The 22,619-nt window shown below is 37.2% G+C and overlaps 1 protein-coding gene across 10 annotated transcripts in view; it reads right to left on the reverse strand.

Annotated features, from left to right (window-relative positions):
* AGTPBP1 (ATP/GTP binding protein 1) overlaps positions 1-22,619 on the reverse strand; it is a 76,514-nt gene that overhangs the window by 44,319 nt on the left and 9,576 nt on the right. For 6 of the 10 annotated variants that reach the window (XR_004841224.1, XR_004841223.1, XR_004841222.1 and 3 more), the window contains exons 3-10: positions 14,037-14,167; positions 12,946-13,016; positions 5,210-5,340; positions 4,596-4,663; positions 4,141-4,204; positions 3,649-3,795; positions 3,241-3,372; positions 1,247-1,340 (exon numbers count right to left, since the gene is read on the reverse strand). Coding sequence is in view for 6 of the 10 variants with exons in the window: in XM_035888885.1 (XP_035744778.1) it covers positions 1,247-1,340; positions 3,241-3,372; positions 3,649-3,795; positions 4,141-4,204; positions 4,596-4,663; positions 5,210-5,340; positions 12,946-12,977 (668 nt within the window). In the remaining 4 variants the exon portion in view is untranslated. Of the gene's footprint in view, positions 1-1,246; positions 1,341-3,240; positions 3,373-3,648; positions 3,796-4,140; positions 4,205-4,595; positions 4,664-5,209; positions 5,341-11,496; positions 11,538-12,945; positions 13,017-14,036; positions 14,168-20,414; positions 20,439-21,887; positions 21,936-22,619 lie in introns of those variants that run through there. The other 4 variants (XM_035888886.1, XM_009649216.2, XM_035888889.1 and 1 more) reach the window with 4 other exon arrangements.

The raw sequence follows: 22,619 nt of genomic DNA on the forward strand, positions 1-22,619 counted from the left end.
ACACATCTGATCTTAGACCATAAACAAGGATATGATTACTCACATCATGGAATAGTAAGTTCATATGTCTAATTTTAGCGGCAGCTTAAAGGAGCAGGGCATTTTTTTAAAAGATGGTCACTCCAGTGACCATAAATACCAGATTTAGATAACATAACACTATTTTTTGTAGTGAAATTAGAATATGAACAGTATGAGACTATTATTTTGCTAACCAGATTTAAAAATTAGTTTTCTACAGGTTACGTACTTCAAAAAGGTGGTAGTGTATAAAGAAAGGGCTATCGCCACTTAGATCTACCTATCTAGTTGTACCCTAAATTGCCTTTAAAAAAAAGATGAATACACAGTTAGGGGAAAAAAATATCTGAAGTCCCCACTTTAAGATTACTCAGTAAATTTTTTTTTTTTTTTTTTTAAAACACAAAAGCCACCTAGACAGATATTGCTGTCAGTGACCATAAATACCAGATTTAGATAACATAACACTATTTTTTGTAGTGAAATTAGAATATGAACAGTATGAGACTATTATTTTGCTAACCAGATTTAAAAATTAGTTTTCTACAGGTTACGTACTTCAAAAAGGTGGTAGTGTATAAAGAAAGGGCTATCGCCACTTAGATCTACCTATCTAGTTGTACCCTAAATTGCCTTTAAAAAAAAGATGAATACACAGTTAGGGGAAAAAATATCTGAAGTCCCCACTTTAAGATTACTCAGTAAATTTTTTTTTTTTTTTTTTTAAAACACAACAGCCCACTAGACAGATATTGCTGGTGCTTCCTACTCTATGTTTTATGGTTTTGCTCTAAGAGTCTACAATTGCTTTAAGTAAAGCAGAAAGAAAATTTTATTACAAAATAAAACATGTAGTGTCACTCTAAAACCACAAAGGAAATGTGGGATCCCATCCAACAAATAGGAAAATTATGGGATTGTCTTGATCTGTTTGTCCTGATTTGAGGATAACCATTGTACAGTTTCCATACAGGAATATTAAGAGACAAAAAAAATAAAGTTTATATTCTTTTACGAGTACTGTAACTAGACATTCAAATATTTTGTGTTACTCTACTGGGTAAAATTAAACTGTCAGATTTGTGGTTCTCCTTCCCACCTCCCTTCACTTCAACTTTCAAATGAAAGTTACATTTGATTTCTCTGTATTGCTTTTCATTTACAAGTAATTTTTGAAAGGTATCTAAGGTTTTTCCATGTACTATATTAAAGAGATATTACTTACTTCATAAGGCTAGTGTTCTTTTTACTAAAAGGGCCAATGATCTTAAACATCAGTTCTACTACTCCATTCTTTCCCAATGACATTGCATTTACAGCTGGAAGAGTTAAAAAAAATCCATATTTAAGATAATGTAGTAAGAAAGGCAAAAGAAAAAACCAATGCACTCAAAGTAAAATCCATGCAAGTTAATTCTGAAGTACAAAAAATGTTAGATATGTTTGTGCTTTAACGACAAGCAGACACTACTCTGCACATAATTAGAGTGATAATCCAATCCTGATAAAACTTGGAAAAGAAGAAAAAAATTGGTTATTACTTTACAGATAAAACCATGTATTACTTCTAATGCATGCTTCTGCTTTCTTTGTTATTAAGATAACTCATAAAAAGAATTTTCTTCTAAAAAATCTCAGAGTTTAACAAGACAGAGTGGTTTCTAAAATTTCAAGTCTAGTAAGTTCTATGACTTGCTATTATCCTTCAGTATGAGGATAGACAGGTATGTCCACCAGGATTCGAAAAGCCAAATGCTTGCTGTAAAATTCAGAATTGCCAATAGGTATAAGCTTTCCTGAGCTACATGCTATATATATGTTCTCAGAAAAAAAAAAAAAAAAAAAAAATCTATTTGAAAGGGAGCAAGTTAAAAGAAATTATGCTAAGACTTACATTCAAGAAATGCACACTATATGTATATATGGCTAAAGCCCAATGCCCACGGAAAATACAAACTGCTGACCCAGTCACAGGAATTCAATTCCTGACTCAGTCTAGCAATGTGCACTCTTAACAAAATAGGGAGAGAGCAACTAAGAACTGACTCCAACATAATCAATGCTGTTATTAGTGTAGAATTTACTACTTGAGCCCAAGTTGCAATTTCATCATCGTTAGCAGCAACATTACAGCAGTAGAATTGAAGAAAAATTAGGACTCTTTTGGTAGCAACTGTACAAAAACTTTAAATGCAATTGGAATGTAATAAACTGCTACTTTTTCTGTTTATAAGGAGTGGGAAATACAACGGAACAGAACTGATCTAGTCAGAATCCAAATTAGAGACTCAGTTCAATTTCCCCTTTTCAGGATGAAGCAAGTTTTCAGCTAATCTATGTATCTATCTGTTTTAAACTCTTCCATTTAAAGTATTTTAGCTCCTTATTAGCTCAACAGAAATAAAGTTTCCACATTTTAAAAGTACTGGGCGTTTATGAATTATAGGTTCTCATGTAAACATCCCGAAAACATAATCTTATAGATCATCAAATCAATTCTCTCGGAGGAATATGGTTATGTTTTCAATCTCCCGCACTTATTTAAGAGGTTTAATGGCCATTCTGGGCTCAATGGTAAAACTTAAGAGCATTTAAGCGACAGCAGAGATACAGCAAGAACCACACTATTTTCATCAACTTCCTACTGCCTGCCCAGGCAACAAATTAGGCTCTTGTGGAAGAGTATCAGCCCAACAGTAGGGCACTTCAACACAAGGAGTAAGGGAAAGGTTAAATAAAGAAATATTTCCTATGTGAGCCAAATTTTATATTAGCAATCGTGAAAAAAATAAAGTAATAAAAAGCAAAAAGCCCGTGAGCATCTATAGTAAAAAGAATAATTATTTAATTTGAAGTGCTTCTGCAAGCACAATGTTAGCATTTCTGGCTTAGATCTTAAAGCATCAGCATTTATGTAAATTAGACAACTCAAAATTCCACACATCCAATGGCACTGGTTAAACACCCCCCCAGCTGTATCTTTATACCAACACACACACACTTTGAACAAAAAACAAGGATACACAAGAAGTACAAACATGCTTCACAGCAGTTACTAGAATTTAAGCAATCTGATGATATAAAAAGCAAATTCCCAGACAAAAGCAATTATTTTAAACATCTAACATTAAACAAGCATTTAGATCTGATATTTTAACCATATCTAGGTAAAAAAAATTATATCACATGGGAAAGAAAAGAATTATCTACAGTACTTACAGTTGGTTGAGTAAACTCTTAATACTTGAAGACATGGCAATATTAGCCTGTGGTTCTGCAAATTCTGCTTCACTAAATTCAATGATATGTTTAGGGCACCATTAATTCTTGCTTTCATGCCAATCTTTTTGTCTGACATCAAAGAAATACAAGATCAATCACACTCATTTTGCAATTATTATAAAAAAAATTTAAGTTAAATGAACTGTGAATTCCTTCTACCAATGTCAACTCTACATGTCCGTTTCTCACCATTCTTCCCTCCCCTCTATTTTAATCTTCCTTTTGTTCTCCTCTAGCAATACTGAGTATGTGGATGCTTATACAATAATAGAAAGAAAATTCTTATTAAGTTTCAATTATGAAACTGTAAAGTATTAAGCCATGTTACTTGAGTATCATTATCACCTTTTGGACCAATTTTTGCAAGAAGAGTGTGAAGAAGCACCATTAATTCTTCATTTGGTGGAGAGTCTTTGCTGGCAGTCAAAAGCAGCTGCAATAAGATCTGTGTCCCTCCTTTAGTGACTAAGACGCTTGCTCTCCGACCACCACCTAGAAATTAAAACTCAACTGATCTCTCAGAAGTCAAAGAACAATTAAGTATCTAAGCTACAGTTATTATAAATTAAGTCTTTAGAACAGCAATATTTTCTTCATATATGATTGAACTATGCAAGAACATGCTGGACTTAGACTTATAGCAACATAAATTATTTATGTACAATTATTTGAAAGATGACTTCAGTCTTTATGTTCTTTTTATTATGCATACAAATCAGCATTAGCAAATGTCAGGGAGAAAAAAAAAAAAAAAAGGGAAAATAATTCCAACAACAACAAAAGTCTGCAGAAGAATACAGGAATATAATCACAAATTGTTCCTTAATGAAAACTTACCAACTGAGACCACCTCAATGAGAATATTCAATATATTTAGAATAGTTTGAGGATCTTTTGTATTCTGCAATAAAAAATAGAGATTGCTTAATGTAAAAGTCTAATACACTGGTTTATAAAGCTCAGAGAAATTGCCACCACTAAATCAAACAGAACTTAAGATGGAACCATGCAGCCAGCCATCCCACTACGAAGCCTGAATTAACCAAAAAACCAATTAAAACCTGGTTTGTAGTATGGCATATTAATTAGAGCTGACAGTTGCCAAATAATTTCTTAGAATATTTAAAAATAAGGGAGAGAAAACTTTAAGTAAGTTAAAGACCATACCTAATCATTACAGTCCTACACAAGTTTTGGAGACTAGCTAGGATAACCTATTCAATCATACGAAGACCAATGATAAAATGAAAACTTGTTACATACCCATAACCACACAGATCAAAAGGTTTTACCTCTAGGGTTGACAGGATAACTTCTATTCCAGTGGAGCCCTTAGAGGTCATCTCCTTCCTGGTTTTTTCTGCAAGTGAGAAAAAGACCATTTTTCTTTTAATATACTAGCTTGCAGAAAAAAAATATGTAATCATATACAGATTTATCTGTGTATGATAAAATCTACACAGCAAGTAATAAAACCTATGAAAAATGCATATAGTTATATAAAAATAACTAAGAGAAAGTGATTTTAAAACTAATTTTTGCTTTCACTTATTCAACAGTCTTGTCATGCCCTAGTAAAAAAATGTGAAGAAAAAAAATCTGTAAGAAAGCTCACTTTCAGATACTTTAACTTCTCATACACACACACACACACACATATACTGTGAGTTATTACTTAAATTATAGCTGTCTGACAATACAAAATGCACTCAGTGCAACCAATACTATACCAGGTAGTATTAAATGTGGCCTTAAACAGGTGCTTTCAACAATCAGTGACAAAAATGGATGGATAAACAAGTTCACCAAACAGAACCAAAAATTCAAGAAAAATCCAGCAAGAAATAAATACAAGAAGAAAGGCTCAAAAGGAAAACTACTAAATCCACAAAACTTAGATATTTACCTTGACTCTGAACCAAATGAAGGATCTTTGAGGTAATGTATCTGGCATTGTCTGCTTCTCCTAATACAGAGTCCAAATTGATCTTCTCCAGCTGCGAGAGCAGGGACATAGTCCGAGAACTGGTAGAAACACTACAAGAAAGATTTTCACATTCATTTTTCCATCTAGAGCAGAAAAAAAACCCACTAAAACCAGAAATCCCATGCCAGAGTAAAGGGAGCCACTAATTCAACTTTTTATTTTATCTCAGTTGGAAAACAGTCTTAAATCTCCTTAATTCTGGCAAATTTACAGATTTTGCAAAGCCTGCATTGCAGCAGACTAATTACATAAACCAGCATCTCCATGAGCAACTGTGAACAGGGAAAGTGGCTGCAGCAAATAAAATCCAGTTATAGGCACAAATATTATCTATGTCAGTTAGAGTAACTTATATTTAATATAGTTTATGTTAAGTGCCAGGATACTGTATCAAACCTGCCATTCAAGGGAAAACCAACTGCAAACAGTCCCAAAGACTGTTTGTCTTACAGGCTGGTGTTTCAGAAGTGAAAGGAAAGATTATCATTCATGGAGTGAACAAACTAACACCCACCAGCTGAAGAAAAAGAACACCGTTTTGAAGAAAAAACAAAATTTGGAAGGTATCCAAAGCTATCACCAGAGTTTGGATTCATTTTGACCACAAGGGTATTTTGGCCTGACATCACAAAGTTGCCTTGCAAATGTATTTTAATCTAAGAAACAATTTCAAACCAGGCATTCATATAGATAGGCAGGTTACAAAGAATGAATGTAAATATTTATAGTGTTCAAAATAGAGTTAGATTAGAAATTGGTTTATTTCCTCTCCATTTTTAGATCATAACGATTATTCAGAATAGTTTTGAGATTCACATTCCCACATGAAAGTAATTTTTAGACAAATGTTTAACATTTGAATTATAGTCATGTAATTAACTACAGGAAATTATGATTTCCAAGGATTAACTACCTTGACTTTTCACTTTTGTAACTCTAATGTCCTGCAATAATCAACAATAATTCATTTTACACACATACTGTTCTGACTATCTGCAATAAAACTGAAGTATGTAACATTAGCTTTATAAATACTGTCAGTTTTATTTATAGCAATGAGGAATTATTACTCCTTGATTTGTTACTTTACATCTCTGAAAAGGTTCCATACTTACAGTTAACTCTGCTAAAATAATTAGTTTATGTGTGGACAAAAATGTTAAAGGAAAAAAAGTAGCTGATGGCAAAGTTTGTACTGCTGTGAAAACAAATTACTGTAACAGCTGCTGAGGAAACTCTTTCCACCACTTTCACTTTTCCAAACTGACATTTAAATGAGAAGCATAACCAAAACCAATTTCATATTACAGATGATACTTAGTAGCTTTTACCATCAGTAATAAGAAATGGTTATACTAATTATAGAGCTTAAGTAAAAATGAATTCATATTGCAAAGTAAATATATCACCTTCTCAGTTATTTGCTAGACTTTGATTTAAAATTATTTTTTGATCTAAAACAAATCTGTCTTGGTTGCTGAAATATTCTTTTCCTTGTATAAGTAAAGCATAATCCCTCCAATCCTTTCTCAATACCCAAAACCAGGGTGAATAGTATACAGCTGTTATTATTTGCATAAGCTTTGTTTTGTTTATTTCTACTCCTTCATTTATCCACTGAATTTGAAATACTCCAAAATAAACCCAAGATTTTAATGAAATCCACAAGCTCTGTTGATCTGGTACACAAACTGACAAGTTTCTGTAGGATGTTATCTTCACTAGCTTCACAATCAAAACAAGAAAGAGTCCAGTCAACCCACATATAAGCCAATGCAGAAGAGAACTGCTGCTTCAATTTGTATGTGTGTCTCTGTGTGTGTGCGCATGCGTGTGTATATAATTTCCATTGTGGTATATCATTGGTCTCAGTAGTAGTAGTTTGAAAGCGGAAAGCAACTGAAAGCAAACATGATCCCTAGGAACAAACAAAAAAAGAAAATAGAAGGTTTTATAAAGACAAAACTCATTTACAGTGTCCTGGTTTCGGCTGGATAGAGTTAATTTTCTTCACAGTAGCTAGCATAGTGCTGTGTTTTGGATTTAGAATTAGCAGAATGTTGATAACACACTGATGTTTTTAGTTGTTGCCAAGTAGTGCTCAGACTACTCAAGGACTTTTTGAGCTTCTCCTGCTCGGCCAGGTGCATAACAAACTGGGAGGGAGCACAGCTAGGACAGCTGACCCAAACTGACCAAAGAGCTATTCCATACCCTATAACGTCATGCTCGGGGGGGGGGGGGGGGGCGCGTTTCTTTCCTTCCCGATTCTCTCCCCCATCCCACTGAGGGAGGGGGGAGTGAGTGAGCAGCTGCGTGGTGCTTAGTTGCCAGCCGGGTTAAACCATGACAACAGGTATTAGAATTTCAGAGTAAACCTGATTTTTGACTGCTGCAGCCTGCAAAATTCAAGCAAGAAGACTGGCACATGGATGTAATATACCATCTACAGAAAGTTAGCAACTAACACACTTTCTCTGTACTTACTAAAAGCTTAAAATGTTTAGGAAGGGTAAGTCATTCTTACTACTAAGTCCTAAGATTTAGGGGTATAATCTCCTCCTGGGGCCAGTTTCTATCAAGAGCAATGGGCACTCATTGTAGTGGTTAGAGTATTTTTACCATGGTTTCAGGGTACTCATCTTGCAAGAAATCTTCCAACCAAAATATAGCCAAATAAACTTCATGTATTTAGCATACCCAGTAAGTGTTCTTGAAAATAACACCAGCCCAGAGCCTATGCTGAAATATAAAGAAGTCCTGATTTACTCTTAACTATGACTGAGTTTTCTTCTTAAAACTAAATTTGTACTCTTGTTTATTTATATTCTACACTAATATACATAGTGGTTATAATACCATGACAGCTTTCAATGTCTGCGTGGAGGAGATTCAAGATAGCCAGCATGGCTTCACCAAGGGAAAGTCCTGCCTGACGAACCTAGTGGCTTTTTATGATGGAGTGACAGCATCAGTGGACAAGAGAAAACCAATGGACGTCATCTATCTGGACTTCTGTAAAGCCTTTGACACGGTTCCCCACAGCATCCTTCTCTCTAAATTGGGGAGATATGGATTTGATGGGTGGACTGTTTGGTGGATAAGGAATTGGTTGGATGGTCACATCCAGAGGGTAGTGGTCAACAGCTCAAAGTGGTGTCCCTCAGGGGTCCATACTAGGACCAGCACTGTTCAATATATTCATCAGTGACATAGACAGTGAGATCAAGTGCACCCTCAGGAAGTTTGCAAATGACACCAAGCTGACTGGTGTGGTTGACACACCAGAAGGACAGGATGTCATCCAAAGAGACCTGGACAAGCTGGAGAGGTAGACCTGTGTGAACCTCAAGAGGTTCAACAAAGCCAAATGCACCTGGGTTGGGACAACCCCTGGTATCAATACAGGCTGGGGGATGAAAGGATTGAGAGCAGCCCTGACATGAGCCGGCAATGTGCGCTGGCAGCCCAGAAGGCCAACCGTACCCTGGGCTGCATCAAAAGAAGCATGGCCAGCAGGTAGAAGGAGGAGATTCTGCCCCTCTACTCTGCTCTGGTGAGACCTCACCTGGAGTCCTGCATCCAGCTCTGGAGCCCTCAGCACAAGAAGGACAGAGGAGGGCTACAAAAATGATCCAAGGGCTGGAGCACCTCTCCTATGAGGACAGGCTGAGAGAGTTGGGCTTGTTCAGCCTGGAGAAGAGAAGGCTGTGGGGAGACCTGATTGTGGCCTTTCAGTACTTAAAGAGAACCTACAGGAAAGATGGGGACAATGTTTTTAGCAGGGCCAGTTGTGACAGGACAAGCAGTAATAATTTTAAACTAAAACAAGGTAGATTTAGATTGGATATAAGGAAGAAATTTTTTACAATACAGGTGGTGAAACAATGGAACGGGTTGCCCAGAGGGGTAGTGGAGGCCCCATCCCTGGAAGCATTCAAGGCCAGGTTGGATGGGGCTCTGAACAACCTGATCTTGTTAGAGGTGTCCCTGCTCACTGCAGGGGGGTTGGACTAGATGACCTCTAGGGGTCCCTTCCAACCCAAAACATTCTATGATTTTATCCTATGATTCTATGGTAAATCAAAAAGGCTGTAGGACAGGAATTACACCAGCCAGCCTAACTGACTGCTCTTGTCTGTAATACTGCTGTGACAATCCATCTGACCCAAGAACAAAATGCAAGCCCAATTTGCAATGAGACTGATATTTTTTAAGGCAAACACATACATTTTGACCAACTAACCATTCAAGATCCAAATCTAGAAGATAGCTCTCCAAAACAGAGGCAGCATGGAACTCAGTATTTTTACTCCAACAGCTAGGTAAACCAAGGAAATAGTCAGAATGGCACAATAAGAGCTGTTTCATGTCAGAGCTGGATTTCCGTTTAAGCTGCCAATGTTGCAGAACCTCGCATGAATACCCTGAACACTGTGGCCAACCATTCATACAGCACTTGTTTTCGCACAATGTGAAGAAACCTTGTTACCAAAAGAGACATTTTTTGCCCCACCCATCTGAAAGCTTTCCATAAGAGCACTCTGTAGTCACTGAGGGTTATATAGAGTCTCTACTACCTTTAGTTAGAAAAATCATGACTATGGAGCACCAGAAGAAGCTTCATAAGGTCATCTAAACTACTCTCTTCAGTTAGATGAAGACCACAGCTGCTCCTCCTGATAGACATATGCCCAACCATAACGACCTGCAAAAATGGTGATCCAATAACCAAAGGCAACTTCATTCACCTTGTATCCTTCATTTGAAAGCTTTTCTCCCTGGAGTTTAATCTTACTATTGCTGGCTCTCATTACTACAAATGTGGCTGTCCTCTATCTGTTCCACTCTCTAAGCACAGAACCTTGCATGTATTTCTATCAAATATTCTTAACCATTTTCTGCATTTCACAAGAGTATTTTGAAATCATTTGGTCCTCCAATATTTATGCAGATCTTCCTAGCTTCAAGTTGTCTGCAATTTTAACAAGAACTCTGTCTTCTCTTTCAGATCTTTAGTTGAAGCTCAAAATATTTTCAGTCATTAACTGTAACCAGAAAAAGAGCATATCCAGAAACAAACTGTGCACCATTTCCTTGACAGTGATTAACTACCACTGCTCTGGTATCCAGTCAGTGCTGTACTCCAGAGCACTTGGATGGAGCACTTGCCTTAGCTTCCTGATGGCAAACACATGCAATGGTTATTTTAGTAAAGCTTTAAATGTGGTTTATTAATGCCACTTCCCTGCTCACGGGACTGTTACTCTCTCACACATGAAAAATCAGATGTATTTTCAAGAACAACTCAAACCACATTTGGCTGTTTGCAGCCTCACATGTTTGATTAGTTCTTCCAGAATCCTTCTGTGCAAAGAACAGAAGATGGCTGATCTACAGCTATTCAGTCTCTGCTCCCTGACTCCCACAGACACAACCCCTAGGTTTGCCATCTCTGTCTTTCACTATTTGACCCAAATCTCATGAGTTCTGAAGACAATTGATAATTAGTATTCTGGGACGGAATTAGACTTTCTTTAAGCATCCTGAAGTGAAGTTTACCAGGCTTATTTGACCCTATACACTGCATGTCTCTGTAGGCAGGAAACCCTTTCTCCACCCCACGTTCAAATGCCACAGCTCAAAACACCCCTCACACCACCATCTTACTTGCAGAAAGGAAGTATGAAAAAGCTTGCCATCATCTCAACTGTTGCCAAAGCATACAGTGTGACTCTAGCTAATGAGAGAGCTTTGTGGGTTTCCTCCTTTGCTGGTTGGGAAAGCTATGAGTAGATATAGAGGAAGCAACTGCCCAGACAGTGAGGAACAGACGACTTCATGGGTTCACGTTTGAAAGAGAACTCCCTCAACAAGAAAACATCCCTCACTGCAGGCATATTACTTTCAGTCCCACCAACTCCCAAAAGGTTTAAGCATTCTTAGTCTGATTGTGAAGAACTGCTAGATTCACAACTCTGTTACTCACTGCACACTACTTACGCTATGCAAATGCTAAAACACATCATTACACCTTTCTAAGTGTCTGTTCACAATGAGAAATATACTCCAATGGCTGTCATGGCAGCTCACAAAAATTCAGTTATCTCAGAATGGTTTTTGGCTATTCATCTTGCAAGAAGCCTTCCAAAAGAGAAGAGTCAAATGAAGGAAGTCATCAGAAACCTTCAGTTTCCCAACTGTACCTACTTCCTCTGAAACTGCTGTTTGCAGTCAGCCAGCACCCTGACATACCAGGGAGTGTCTTCTTCCCCCGCCACAGGTCTTCTGTGTTTCAGTGTGTTACAGTGAGCCTTTACAAAACTATTTTAAAGTAGACAGGCTGCTCATGAGTTTGTTTTCATTTTATTCCAATGCAAACTACTTCCAATTTTTTTTCCCTCAACCACCTCCACAGTTACCAAATAATCTTTAGAGAGATGATACTTCTGATTCTTTCACAGCTACCTCTGTACAATAAATTCACTGTAATGTATTCATGACTTAGGGAACAACTGTTTTGAATTGCAGGGATGGAAACTTTGATTTTAACTCAATAACTAAAGAAGAATAAATGGCACTTAAATAGTCACTCTGCAAAAATCTAATATTCTTTGTGATAGTATACTTTATGTATTATAATTAGTAGTACTTCCAAGAATACCCATTGCAGATGGAGAGTTTGATTTTGCTTATCGTAATGCCTAAGGAACTAATATAGTGTAAGTTCAAAACATAATAGTTCCTTTACTATTTCTTTTGATACACCTCATACAAACAGGAACAACCCGTCTCTGATATCAAGCCGCTCCACTGTTAAGAGTCAGCAGAAGCAAAGACAAATCTACCTGCAGGCATTTAAATTAAAATTTTAAATCCACCCCAAGATATAAAGTAAATCCACAGTGGAGCATGTCCTTCATGCAAATTCATCCACTCATTTAGAAGATAATGGGTATTTCAGAGAATTAAGACTGAAGTCAAAATTCCCTATTCCCTTTAGATTTTTTTTTGAAATCTGATTAGATGGTTGATTTAACAAGGTGGTTTAACCTATGCTAGTTTAAGAAATCAGTGAGACTGAAAGCCTTTCAAGTTTCCTGATGCTTACCAGGCATGTTGTGTTCCATAGATAATCTCATAATTTTTTCAAATATTTGCTAAAGTTATCATGAAAATACCAAACACAACTTTTCAACTCTTGAAATTTTCTGTAATCTCACTCTTGTTTGTCCTAGCTGTGTGTTCAATTGCAGGATTGTTGGAGAACGATATACATCTTATGACAAATTCTTGGCTTCTTATACACTATTATAAACTTACCCTTGAATTCCTTCAGTAAAAATAATTTTATGTTTTGCCAATATTTGCATGAAATGATTACATTGATAACTGTTTCAATGAAATTTAATGTATATTTTGTATTTGAACATGTCTAACATCTGAAAATTTTAAATTAAAAAAGTTATTTATTAAATGTGAAGCTACTTTATGCTAATCAACATTGACTCCCTCAGTCTTTCAGGACATCAATTTACATATTCTCACTTGGAACCCATAATGTATATTTTATTTATCTTATGATTAAGATAAAGACTGATTTTTCACAAATCTCAAATAGCTTGATGTTGAGAAGTCACTATGTTAAAATTTACCTTTTTTCAGATGATGTTTTTACTTTGTTCATATTGGAAAACTGATTCTTCAAATGATCATCTCTTATAACCTGAAAGATATTAAACAACTACAAATTATCAACATTGTTTGTTCTTCAATGATGAAATGCTACCACCGTACTGGATGTCTCTATACTAGAAATGTTAAATAAGTTAATTCGCATTGACTGCATTTCTCCACAGTGTCACATCACAAGCTCTTCTCTCTTCAATCTATTTTATTTGGCTTTTAAAATAAACTATTGCAATATAAGGATGGAGTATAGTTCTGCATTATAATTTAGTCCTACCAAGCTCAGAGTCTGATTATAATAAAACAGACATTTATACCAGTTACTTAACAGACAATATTTTCATGTCCATGACAGAATTTTATCAAACAAAGCTTTTCCTGAAGCCAGTAAATACCCTTCTCTAAACTTACTTGACAACGTTGTGAGATGCCACAACATACCTATTTCTGATTGCCATTTCATGTACCTATAGGATAACTAGGACAAGAGGCACAGTGAGAAACATGGAGTGTTTTGGTGTTCTTATTTAAGCAAGACCTGAATACATTTCTTGGACAGAAACCATATGGTGCTAAGGACTCAATTTTCCTACCCTTTTAAGGACATAGTGTCCTCAGGGTACACTGCTTGCTCAAACGGTGCCTCCAAGCAATTAAGGTTGTAGCCTACAGGACCACTAACTGAACCTCACTACTTCCATTCGAGATCCAATATGAATGGCAAATACTCCTACTGTGAAAAAACCTCAATGTGCTCAAAGGGCACAATGGTTACTCTCAAGGTAGAAGACAGAGTAAAGGGGAAAAAGGATGTTCAAAAATATGGGTGGTGAGAATGAAGAAGATAAAGCACTTAATTTCTTGCCTGCATTTTGCAAGAGAACAAGTCAAGTACACACACAGCCCCTCCTCCCCAAGAGAAATTTGTAAGACTTCTCAAAAGTCCTTGTTCTTCAGCACATCTAATTATCAAGTTTTTATTACTGGTAAATTCCACTCTGCAATTGCTAAAAGCCAAAGCAGATTAAGTATGAAGCAAGCTTATTTCCAGACTTACCTGAAAGCAGAATTTTCTCCCAGCAGCCAGGAGCAAATGCTTAGCTTTTCACAAGAATTCCAGCTTGACACAAGTTAACAGGTGTCCTAGATTTGTCCAAGTACCCTTCAAGTGTAAACTGTCTTGATTTCCTTTAAAGAAAATTAATAGTTATACGAGAATAACTGTGTCCACCACAATGCAGACAATTTCACAAATAATAAGGTCTGAATTATTCAAACTGGGTTGCAGGTCTTACTGGGGGGAAAAATATTAGATTCTTGAATTCAAGTAGCCAAGTGCTGTTTTGCTTGCAGCATTGACCTGCTGTCAAGACAGATGATGAACAGTCTGCTAGTGCCAACAGTGTCTACATATTAGTGTACTGAACTGCTGTACAAGTGGAGGAGCTACAGAGCTGAACTATCTTGAACTGCAAGGCCTTAATTTGTTTTGCTCTAAATTCACCACAAATTATTTCAGTAAGCACTAATGTGCAAATGCTCCAGGTCAAGGGAAAAGACAAGCAGATAAGAAAACGCACAAGAACCTCTGCAAAAAAACAGTGAGAAGGAGCAGGGAGAAAGAAATAGAAATGCATCCAGCAATCCAGAGAGTTGTGGTGGAACGTTTGTGCATACTAAAGTAACAAAATCTCTCTTCAACATTTTATTAGGTGATACAAAAAAGCCACTTTCAATCTATTTTAAACACTTTTAATATTATGTTTATTTTGAATAAAGGACTGATAGACAGGTAAAGGCAGAAAGTGCATGTGTCCCAACTTAAACACACTTTTTAAACACATTTAATGCCACTTGCCTGCCAGTGGTAGAAATGCAGAGGGTATATTAGCATCAGTTCTTCTGCATTTAAAAGACTAACAACAATTGAAAAAGAAGCCCCAAGTTGGAGGGGAACAGAGGAGAGTAGGGAATGTTGACTAGTTAAACTTCAAGCTGACATACACTGGATTCTGTGCAATCCCCCCCCAGCCTTTTCATGTTGTCTGTAGAAATGTTCTCCCCTTCATCCTCCGACCTGCAAAGGCAACAGGCAGCTCCTTCATAGGAAAATTCTCCAGACAGGTGAAGTTCCAAACCAGAAAGCTGCACTCACTGTAATAATGTTACCAACACTAACGTAAATTTAATGGACTGTAAGAAGTTATATGTCATTTTCGCTTTTTCCTTTCTCCACAGAAAACCAAAACCATGCCTTATGCAACATGTATTTGCCTCCCTCCTAAGTGAACTCTTTGTCACTGAGCCACTGATGCACCATCTTTGCTGATCCACCGTTTTAGCCCTATGAAACTTTGCCACTCACTGGCAAACCTTGTCCAAAAGAGCATAGGACACCACCCCCCCCCCCCCACCCCCCCAAAAAAAAAAACCCCTACCTGTCATGGTAAGATTTGGCACGTGCTGAAATGTAACAGAATAACATGGAACCCAGACTCCTGCTTCTTGGATAAATACTCTAACCACAAAGCTAATGCACAAAATGGCAAGCACCATCACAAAGCTATTTTCTTTTGCTCAAATCAGTGTCTAAAGAAAGAGGCTGGCAGCATTTCATTCAGACCACACATTCAGGCGTGTCTATTAGGCATTACTGGAAGTGTCTGTTAGGCTACAGAGGACTCATAAGGACACCATCTTCCCAATACTAAGTTGATTTATATGCATTAGAAGAACACGAAGATGCTCAGCCTCTCCAAACCAGCAATAATTCTAGTGAGACCTTGTAACAGGATTCAGAGGAAATTTTACTGACACAGGTTAGGTAGCGACCTGCACTGGGGGTGAAAAGAGGAATTAGTAATTCTGGTATTGTGCTCTTAATGCTCGATACTAATACCATTCTACTAGCAAAGGTGACCCGACCTCAGGGCTTATGCAAGAAAACATAACTGGATTATGACCACAATCACAGAATCCAGATGTTGCTATCCTCTTTTATCAATAGCTTCAGCCCCAGTTCTTCTCATGAGGACGAAGAAACTTCTAGATTTGGGCTTTTCTTTGACGAGTGCCAGGTTTGAGGTTTCCTCCCTTATTGCAACTCCTGAAGATCACGCATCAAATACTCATGATGTTTCCTGTCCAAACTCTTTGCCAGGGACACCAACCAAAGCCCTCTTTTTTTTTTTTCTTCTTGATCTCGCCTATCTGTATCTGATGCACAGCCAAAAACTGGCTCCTGATTATTCTGAATAAGAGCATCTCATTCCCATTTTAGGCATTCATTTACTTCTATGATCCTAAATCCACTGCTTCAGGGGAAGAGAAACCTAAAATTCCATCTGTTTTAAAAAAAAAAAAAGCAAATAAATAAAAATCCCCTTCACTAAAACCAGGCCAGTGCCTGCCCCACTTCCCTTGTTTGTCTTCTCACTTTGAGGATCCTTTTTCATTTTCACACAAAGATCAGGAACCTCACACCACAGCAGAAAGCCACCTAATCACCAAATTTACTCTCATCATCTACCTAATAATGGAAAGAAGGAATTAAAAAAAAGTAAATGCTACTAACCACATACTTTGCATGCACTGTCACATAGCTCTTCTTGCATCTTTTTTACAATTCTGGTAGTTAAACTGATGCACTTATTTCAGAGGAAAGTGAGTATATCCCTTATTTATTGCAAGACATCCAGGTGGAACTTCTACATGCTCTGAACAGCCATTATTAAATAAAACTGAAGAAATCAAATTAAACTCAGTACAGTAATGCATGGCTCAAGTGTACCAGAACCTGCAGTTAACTGTATTAACTGTAAATTGTTTTCCCTTTTATCTCCCGTTAATCACTAATGGACAGGAAAGAAAGCAGACTCAAAACTAAACTCCAATCCTTACTCTAACTTATAATAAGAAAAAATGCATAGTCACCATTAAAATACGTCAGTGCTCAGCACTTGCACTGTCATTTTGACAACACGACATCTGAAATAAATTCTCATGTTAAACACACAATAACCTCACATCTGAGACTCAGAACTTATAACCAACAGCAGCTCTGCTTTTGTGGTTGCTTTTTTATTTTTTCCTTTTTTCTTTTCCACTGAAACTGAAGATTTTTGTATATACATTTAAAATATCTAACTATATTTGGGAATTATACCAGACTGTCTTGCCATCAAGCCATTTTCTTGCAACGGAAAATCTTGCCAAAAAGTATGTTTTCAAACAACTGCCATGGAAGACAAATCTACCATTATCTGGCAAGCTAATGGTAAGCAAAGGGAGCAGTACTAGTCAGACAGGGCAAAATGACTCTGCCACAGAAACAGATGTGCTCAGAAGCAACATGTACAGACCATGCCATACAAAGCCTACTTCTCAGGACAATGGAGACAGGTAAAAAAAAAAAAAAGTCTTCATGATAAAATCCTGATATTAGAACACTCTCTTAGGGAAAAGAAAGATAATCTGTCTGCTACTGAAGCTGGAAGACATTCTGAGTTTACATAAACAGAATCCACATGCTTCAATTGACCAAAATAACATGGAACATGCCTGTCTTGAAAGGGTAAGTGTAACTAATAAACCTGAAGGATCTTTCTATTTTCTTTTCTTAAAACACAATACCCTCCTCCCCCCCCGCAAAAAAACCCAAGAAAACTCCCACACAACCAAACACAAGAAAAACAAAACAAAACAAACCAGAAAATAAACTGCTTTAAAAAGCCAGAGACCTCTGAAATTTACCGTGGTTAATACTAGGACTCTGCTGTAAAGTACTTTGTAACTACATTCCAAACGAGACAGTTCTTTTCCTCAAATTAAACTAGAAAAATCAAAAACAGGTATGGATATGCATAGTTTATTTATACTATTAAACCTGTTCTACATGCAGTATATTCTATTTTCTGTGGGTTTGTTTTCCAGAAACTCATTTTCTTAACTACTTTATATAGAAAGAAAGGCGTATTTTTTTGAGTCTGTTCACTGTATATTAAAAGGTGTTTTATTATCATAAATAAATGAATTGCAAAACCCTTATATCATATCATATTCATGAAGAGACAAGCAAAGCTTTAGTTTTATTGGGTACATCCAGCATAAGTCTGCAAAGCCTGTAAGATTTTACATCTGTCTGTATTTCTGTGTTTCCTCTGTATTCAAAGCTAGGCGTATCCCAAAGTATTCTCACAACCACAAGCTCAGACTTCACTCACATTCATCATGGAGTTACTGATTTGAAATGTGAAAAAAAGTAACCATGAACAAGCGCACAGCAAATAATTCATTCTTTTGCTGTGTACATATTTATCAGACAGTGGAAGCAAGTAGCTGAGCAAAATCTTTGTAAATGCTACAGTATATAAAAACAACTAGTATGCAAAAAAGGAAGGAATATAAAAGTTCAGAGGACAGAATTGGGTCAAAAAGCAATGAATTAAAAAATTAAAAAGAGAAACCCCAGGTATGAACTGAGAAAACATGTAATGATTTAAAATTTCATAAATGCTAGGCAGGAAGAAAGCTACATCAAAACCCTCCACTAGATCAGGTGATAGCATTCTGGGGTATGTTTCCAAAAGACACTTCTACCTCTCACAGAAGTACATGTGGGTCCCCCCAGTCTAAGGGCAGCTTAAACGAGAAGCAAAATGACCTTTGATAGAAGTCATGTCACATACCCCAAAGTCTCAGAAGCTGTTCATAGGTCAAAATATTCTTTTCCAAGACACTGGAAAAGTCTGTTTAAACACAATCACATAAAAAGACTACTGCATTCTTTGAGCTGTAGACAATCTTAATTCCAAAATACTACTTGTGTTTTACATTTTTAAAAATAGAAGTAAATTATTTGCAGGAACAAACTATTTCCTTAAGTAAACTTAACACTTGTAGGAATAGGGCCTGTATTCAAAATTTAGGATGAGTACCAACATGGGACAGCAAGGGTTACCATCACAGCAATAAAAAGCAAACTACCCACAATGCTTGTAGAGAGCAGGTCAACACCGTGGTAGCCAGCATCCTAAATGTGGCAAAACCCCACCAATATCCCTGCACAATATGGAAAACTGCAGTACCTTACTTGAGATGACATAGGAAACATTCACCAGGACAGCGGTGCTCTCTCTTTGGCAGCAGTAAGAACTGGCCACTGCTATTAGTACAGTGGTGCTGCCTCCACCATCTCATCCTCTTGTACCATGAGGAGGACCGTCCCTTTGCAAAGGGTTTAGAAATTATACCTTAAATAATCCCTCTGACCATTTAATAATTTACTTATTCACACATGACATACTGTTTCCCAATTCAGTACCCCAAGTGACAATTCCCACAAGTGTTGTTTTGAAAAACTGGTTTTTTGACAGAAAACTAGCCATACAAACTAGCTAAATTACTGGATGTGAACAATTTCCTTAATAAAAGCACAAGACCTAACGTTAGATTATAACTCTCACAGACTACTTGAGATGACACAGTTATTTGTACATCTGCTTTGTATCTTGAAAGTTCAATCCACAGTATATAATACATAACGGTTTTGGTTATCTATAATCCAACTTTAGTGACTGAAAACCTGGGGAAACCCTAGCTTCAAAACTAAGTTTCAAGTTGGCAAATCCTCCATTGTACTGAACCACAATCTAGTAAACAGAGTCCATATACATAAAGACATATAACTAACACGGCAGTGAAGATCTGTTTTCTGAAGTTGCCTATTCCTAGCCCAGTTCCTGAACTTTCTTCTACAAACACTGGGAAACAAAAACATAGACTTCCCACTCCATCCCCAATCTTACTTTGTGGAAGTCTCATAGGAATTAAAGTCCTAGTCAATAGCCCAAAGAGAGGCAATTTTCAGGCCCAACTGTTTCTTAAATTGTAAATTAGGACAAAATAACTGAGTATGCACTACAGTTATCTCTTCCTAATACTTTAATATGCAGCAATACAAAAAGCTTTTAGTGTCATCAAAAATGACAATATAACTAAGGGTACATTAAAAGTATCTCTTCCATGAGAAACAGTTTGTTCAAGATACTAGAAAAACTAGAGATACTTTTCTTCCGGATGTAATTGTTAGATTTCATGTGGAAATGGCAGGAAAAAACCTTTTATCTAATGACTAAAGTCAACCAACTCCTGTAGCAAAAAAAAAAACAAAAAAAAAACCAAACACTTAAGTTTTTGGTGGAAGAGAGTCTAATTCAAAGTAAAATTAAAAGGCTACCAACCTTTACTAGTCAAAGAAAAAATACTTCTGAAAATCAGCTACCACCTTCTCCTTGTACCCTTTGTTATCAATATTTATAGTAGGAAACAAAAGTCAGCTGATTAGTTTACCCGTTGCTGCATTACAGCAAAGTGCTGACTTTTTGACGTGACTAGCTAAACTGCAGTATATAATCAGACATTCAAAATAACATACATAAAGCTTCACAGAAGACTGAAGCAGCAAAGGCTGCTTGCCTATACAGCTGCTTGCCAACTATGTCATGCAGCTGATCACCACCAATCCATCCAATCCATTTCACTGTAAAAACAGTCTGATGCACGTAGCCAAAAAAAAGCTGTAAATATCGAATAGTGATTCCCTGAAAAAAAAAAAAAAGAAAAAAAAAAAAAGCATTTATTGTACTTCATTTCTTGCTTGGAAAGAGGCTCCTAGCAAGCATTAGGTTACTCCTCAAGACACAACAAACTTGCCATCACCAGGCTCACAAGACTATCACATTCAAAGCTTGCATGATTTAAGTTGACAGAAACATTGCTAAAGTCAGCTACTTCTTGCCCGGCTAGCATAACCCTTGTCCTGATTTCGGCTGGGATAGAGTTAATTTTCTTCATAGTAGCTAGCATAGTGCTGTGTTTTGGATTTAGTTCTAGCAGAATGTTGATAACACACTGATGTTTTTAGTTGTTGCCAAGTAGTGCTCAGACTACTCAAGGACTTTTTAAGCTTCTCCTGCTCAGCCAGGTGAACAAACTGGGAGGGAGCACAGCTAGGACAGCTGACCCAAACTGACCAAAGAGCTATTCCATACCATATAACGTCATGCTCGGGGGGAGTTAAATCGGTCAGTGGCTCCGGGAGTGATCATGGCTTGGGACAGGCTGGGCATTGGCCGGCAGATGGTGAGCAATTGTGTTGTGCATCATTCATTTTGTACATTTTGTATATTCTGTTACCACTCTCATTATTACTATTATTTTCTCTTATTAAACTGTCTTTATCTCAGCCCACAGCTCTAACCTTTTTTTTTCTTCCTGATTCTCTCCCCCATCCCACTGAGGGAGGGGGGAGTGAGCGAGCGGCTGCATGGGGCTTAGTTGCCCGCTGGGTTAAACCACGACAAACCTTTCATCAGATAGAAGGTGAATGGCACAGGGAAGGAGAGGGGGGCAATAAAAATAGCCAGGAGGGAAAGGACAATCATAGCAGAAATTAAGCATTTCCCTGCACCAGAAACTGAACGAGAACTGGAAATCCAGTAACTTTCCCCAGCTCTTGGAAATGTTTCATTGATATGGTGCTAAATGTCAGAGGTGCTTTCTAGCACCTAACCCAGTGCCTGCTCCTTTGGCTTAATGCTGTCTTGATGGCTAAGGTCAGTCTGTAAAGAAATCAACCCAAACATCTAAACTTGCTATTTCACCAGTTTAGTTAAAGCAAACCCTCAAGCCTGGTTTTAATCCAGAAGAAAAAGAAGAAAAAAAAAATCTGTGGCTCCATATTGCAGATTTATTTACTCAAATATATTTCCCTTCCACCTCATTAGTGCACAGAAACACAATCATCTCACAATCCATAAAATTCTCAGCAACCATTCTCACTCTCAAAACCATTTGTACCATTTAGCTTATGAATTATACTTGAAGCAATTAAACGAGTATTACCTACCGCCAGTATGCAAAACCCTGGACATGCTGCTTCTCATGAAAGCAAGGTCTGTTAAAGATGTAGAGAAAATTATTTTAATGTATTAAGCTACTAGAATGACAATTTCAGAACTTTCAGCTCCACAGCTGTTGCAAAAGAAAGCAAGGATGTTTGGGTGCTCCCCTCCTCCCCCACTATTTCCAGTCTTTCTATGTTTAACTGCTACAAAACTGTATTTCCAAATGTAAACCATGCTGAATCCATCCATGTATCCAGGACACACACTGAACAGTTCATAATCTTCTTGATGCTTAGCACAGGATACTGGATAGTTAAGCTGTGGATAGTGGCAGGGCTTGAAATCATACCCAGAGATACAATGCCATTACAAATCCCTCCTAAGCACTCACCCAAGCAGCTGCCTTGTTCAGCACTCTCACACTCACTGCAAGAAACCTGACTTCCCCTCTATCTTGTTAAAGGCGTTCAAACACTCCAATTAATGCAGTTATACTCCAAGGCAAGGACGACTTCAGCAGCATTCAGTTCCTTTGGACATTAGCAATTCATATCACAGGAGCAATCTCCTAGTAGCAAGCAGCTCACAGATACCGGAATTCAAGGAGACGTTTCAACTAACATATCCAGAGCCAAAACACAGGTGGTTCACAGATAGGTCCAGCAGAGTATTGCCATGAATTTTAAAGACTGCAAAGTCTCTAATCACAAGATACGTTGCTGACAAGTTGCTGT

The sequence above is a fragment of the Egretta garzetta genome, unplaced genomic scaffold (genome assembly GCF_000687185.1).
Source record: "Egretta garzetta isolate BGI_Z169 unplaced genomic scaffold, ASM68718v1 scaffold41, whole genome shotgun sequence".
Lineage (NCBI taxonomy): Eukaryota > Metazoa > Chordata > Aves > Pelecaniformes > Ardeidae > Egretta > Egretta garzetta.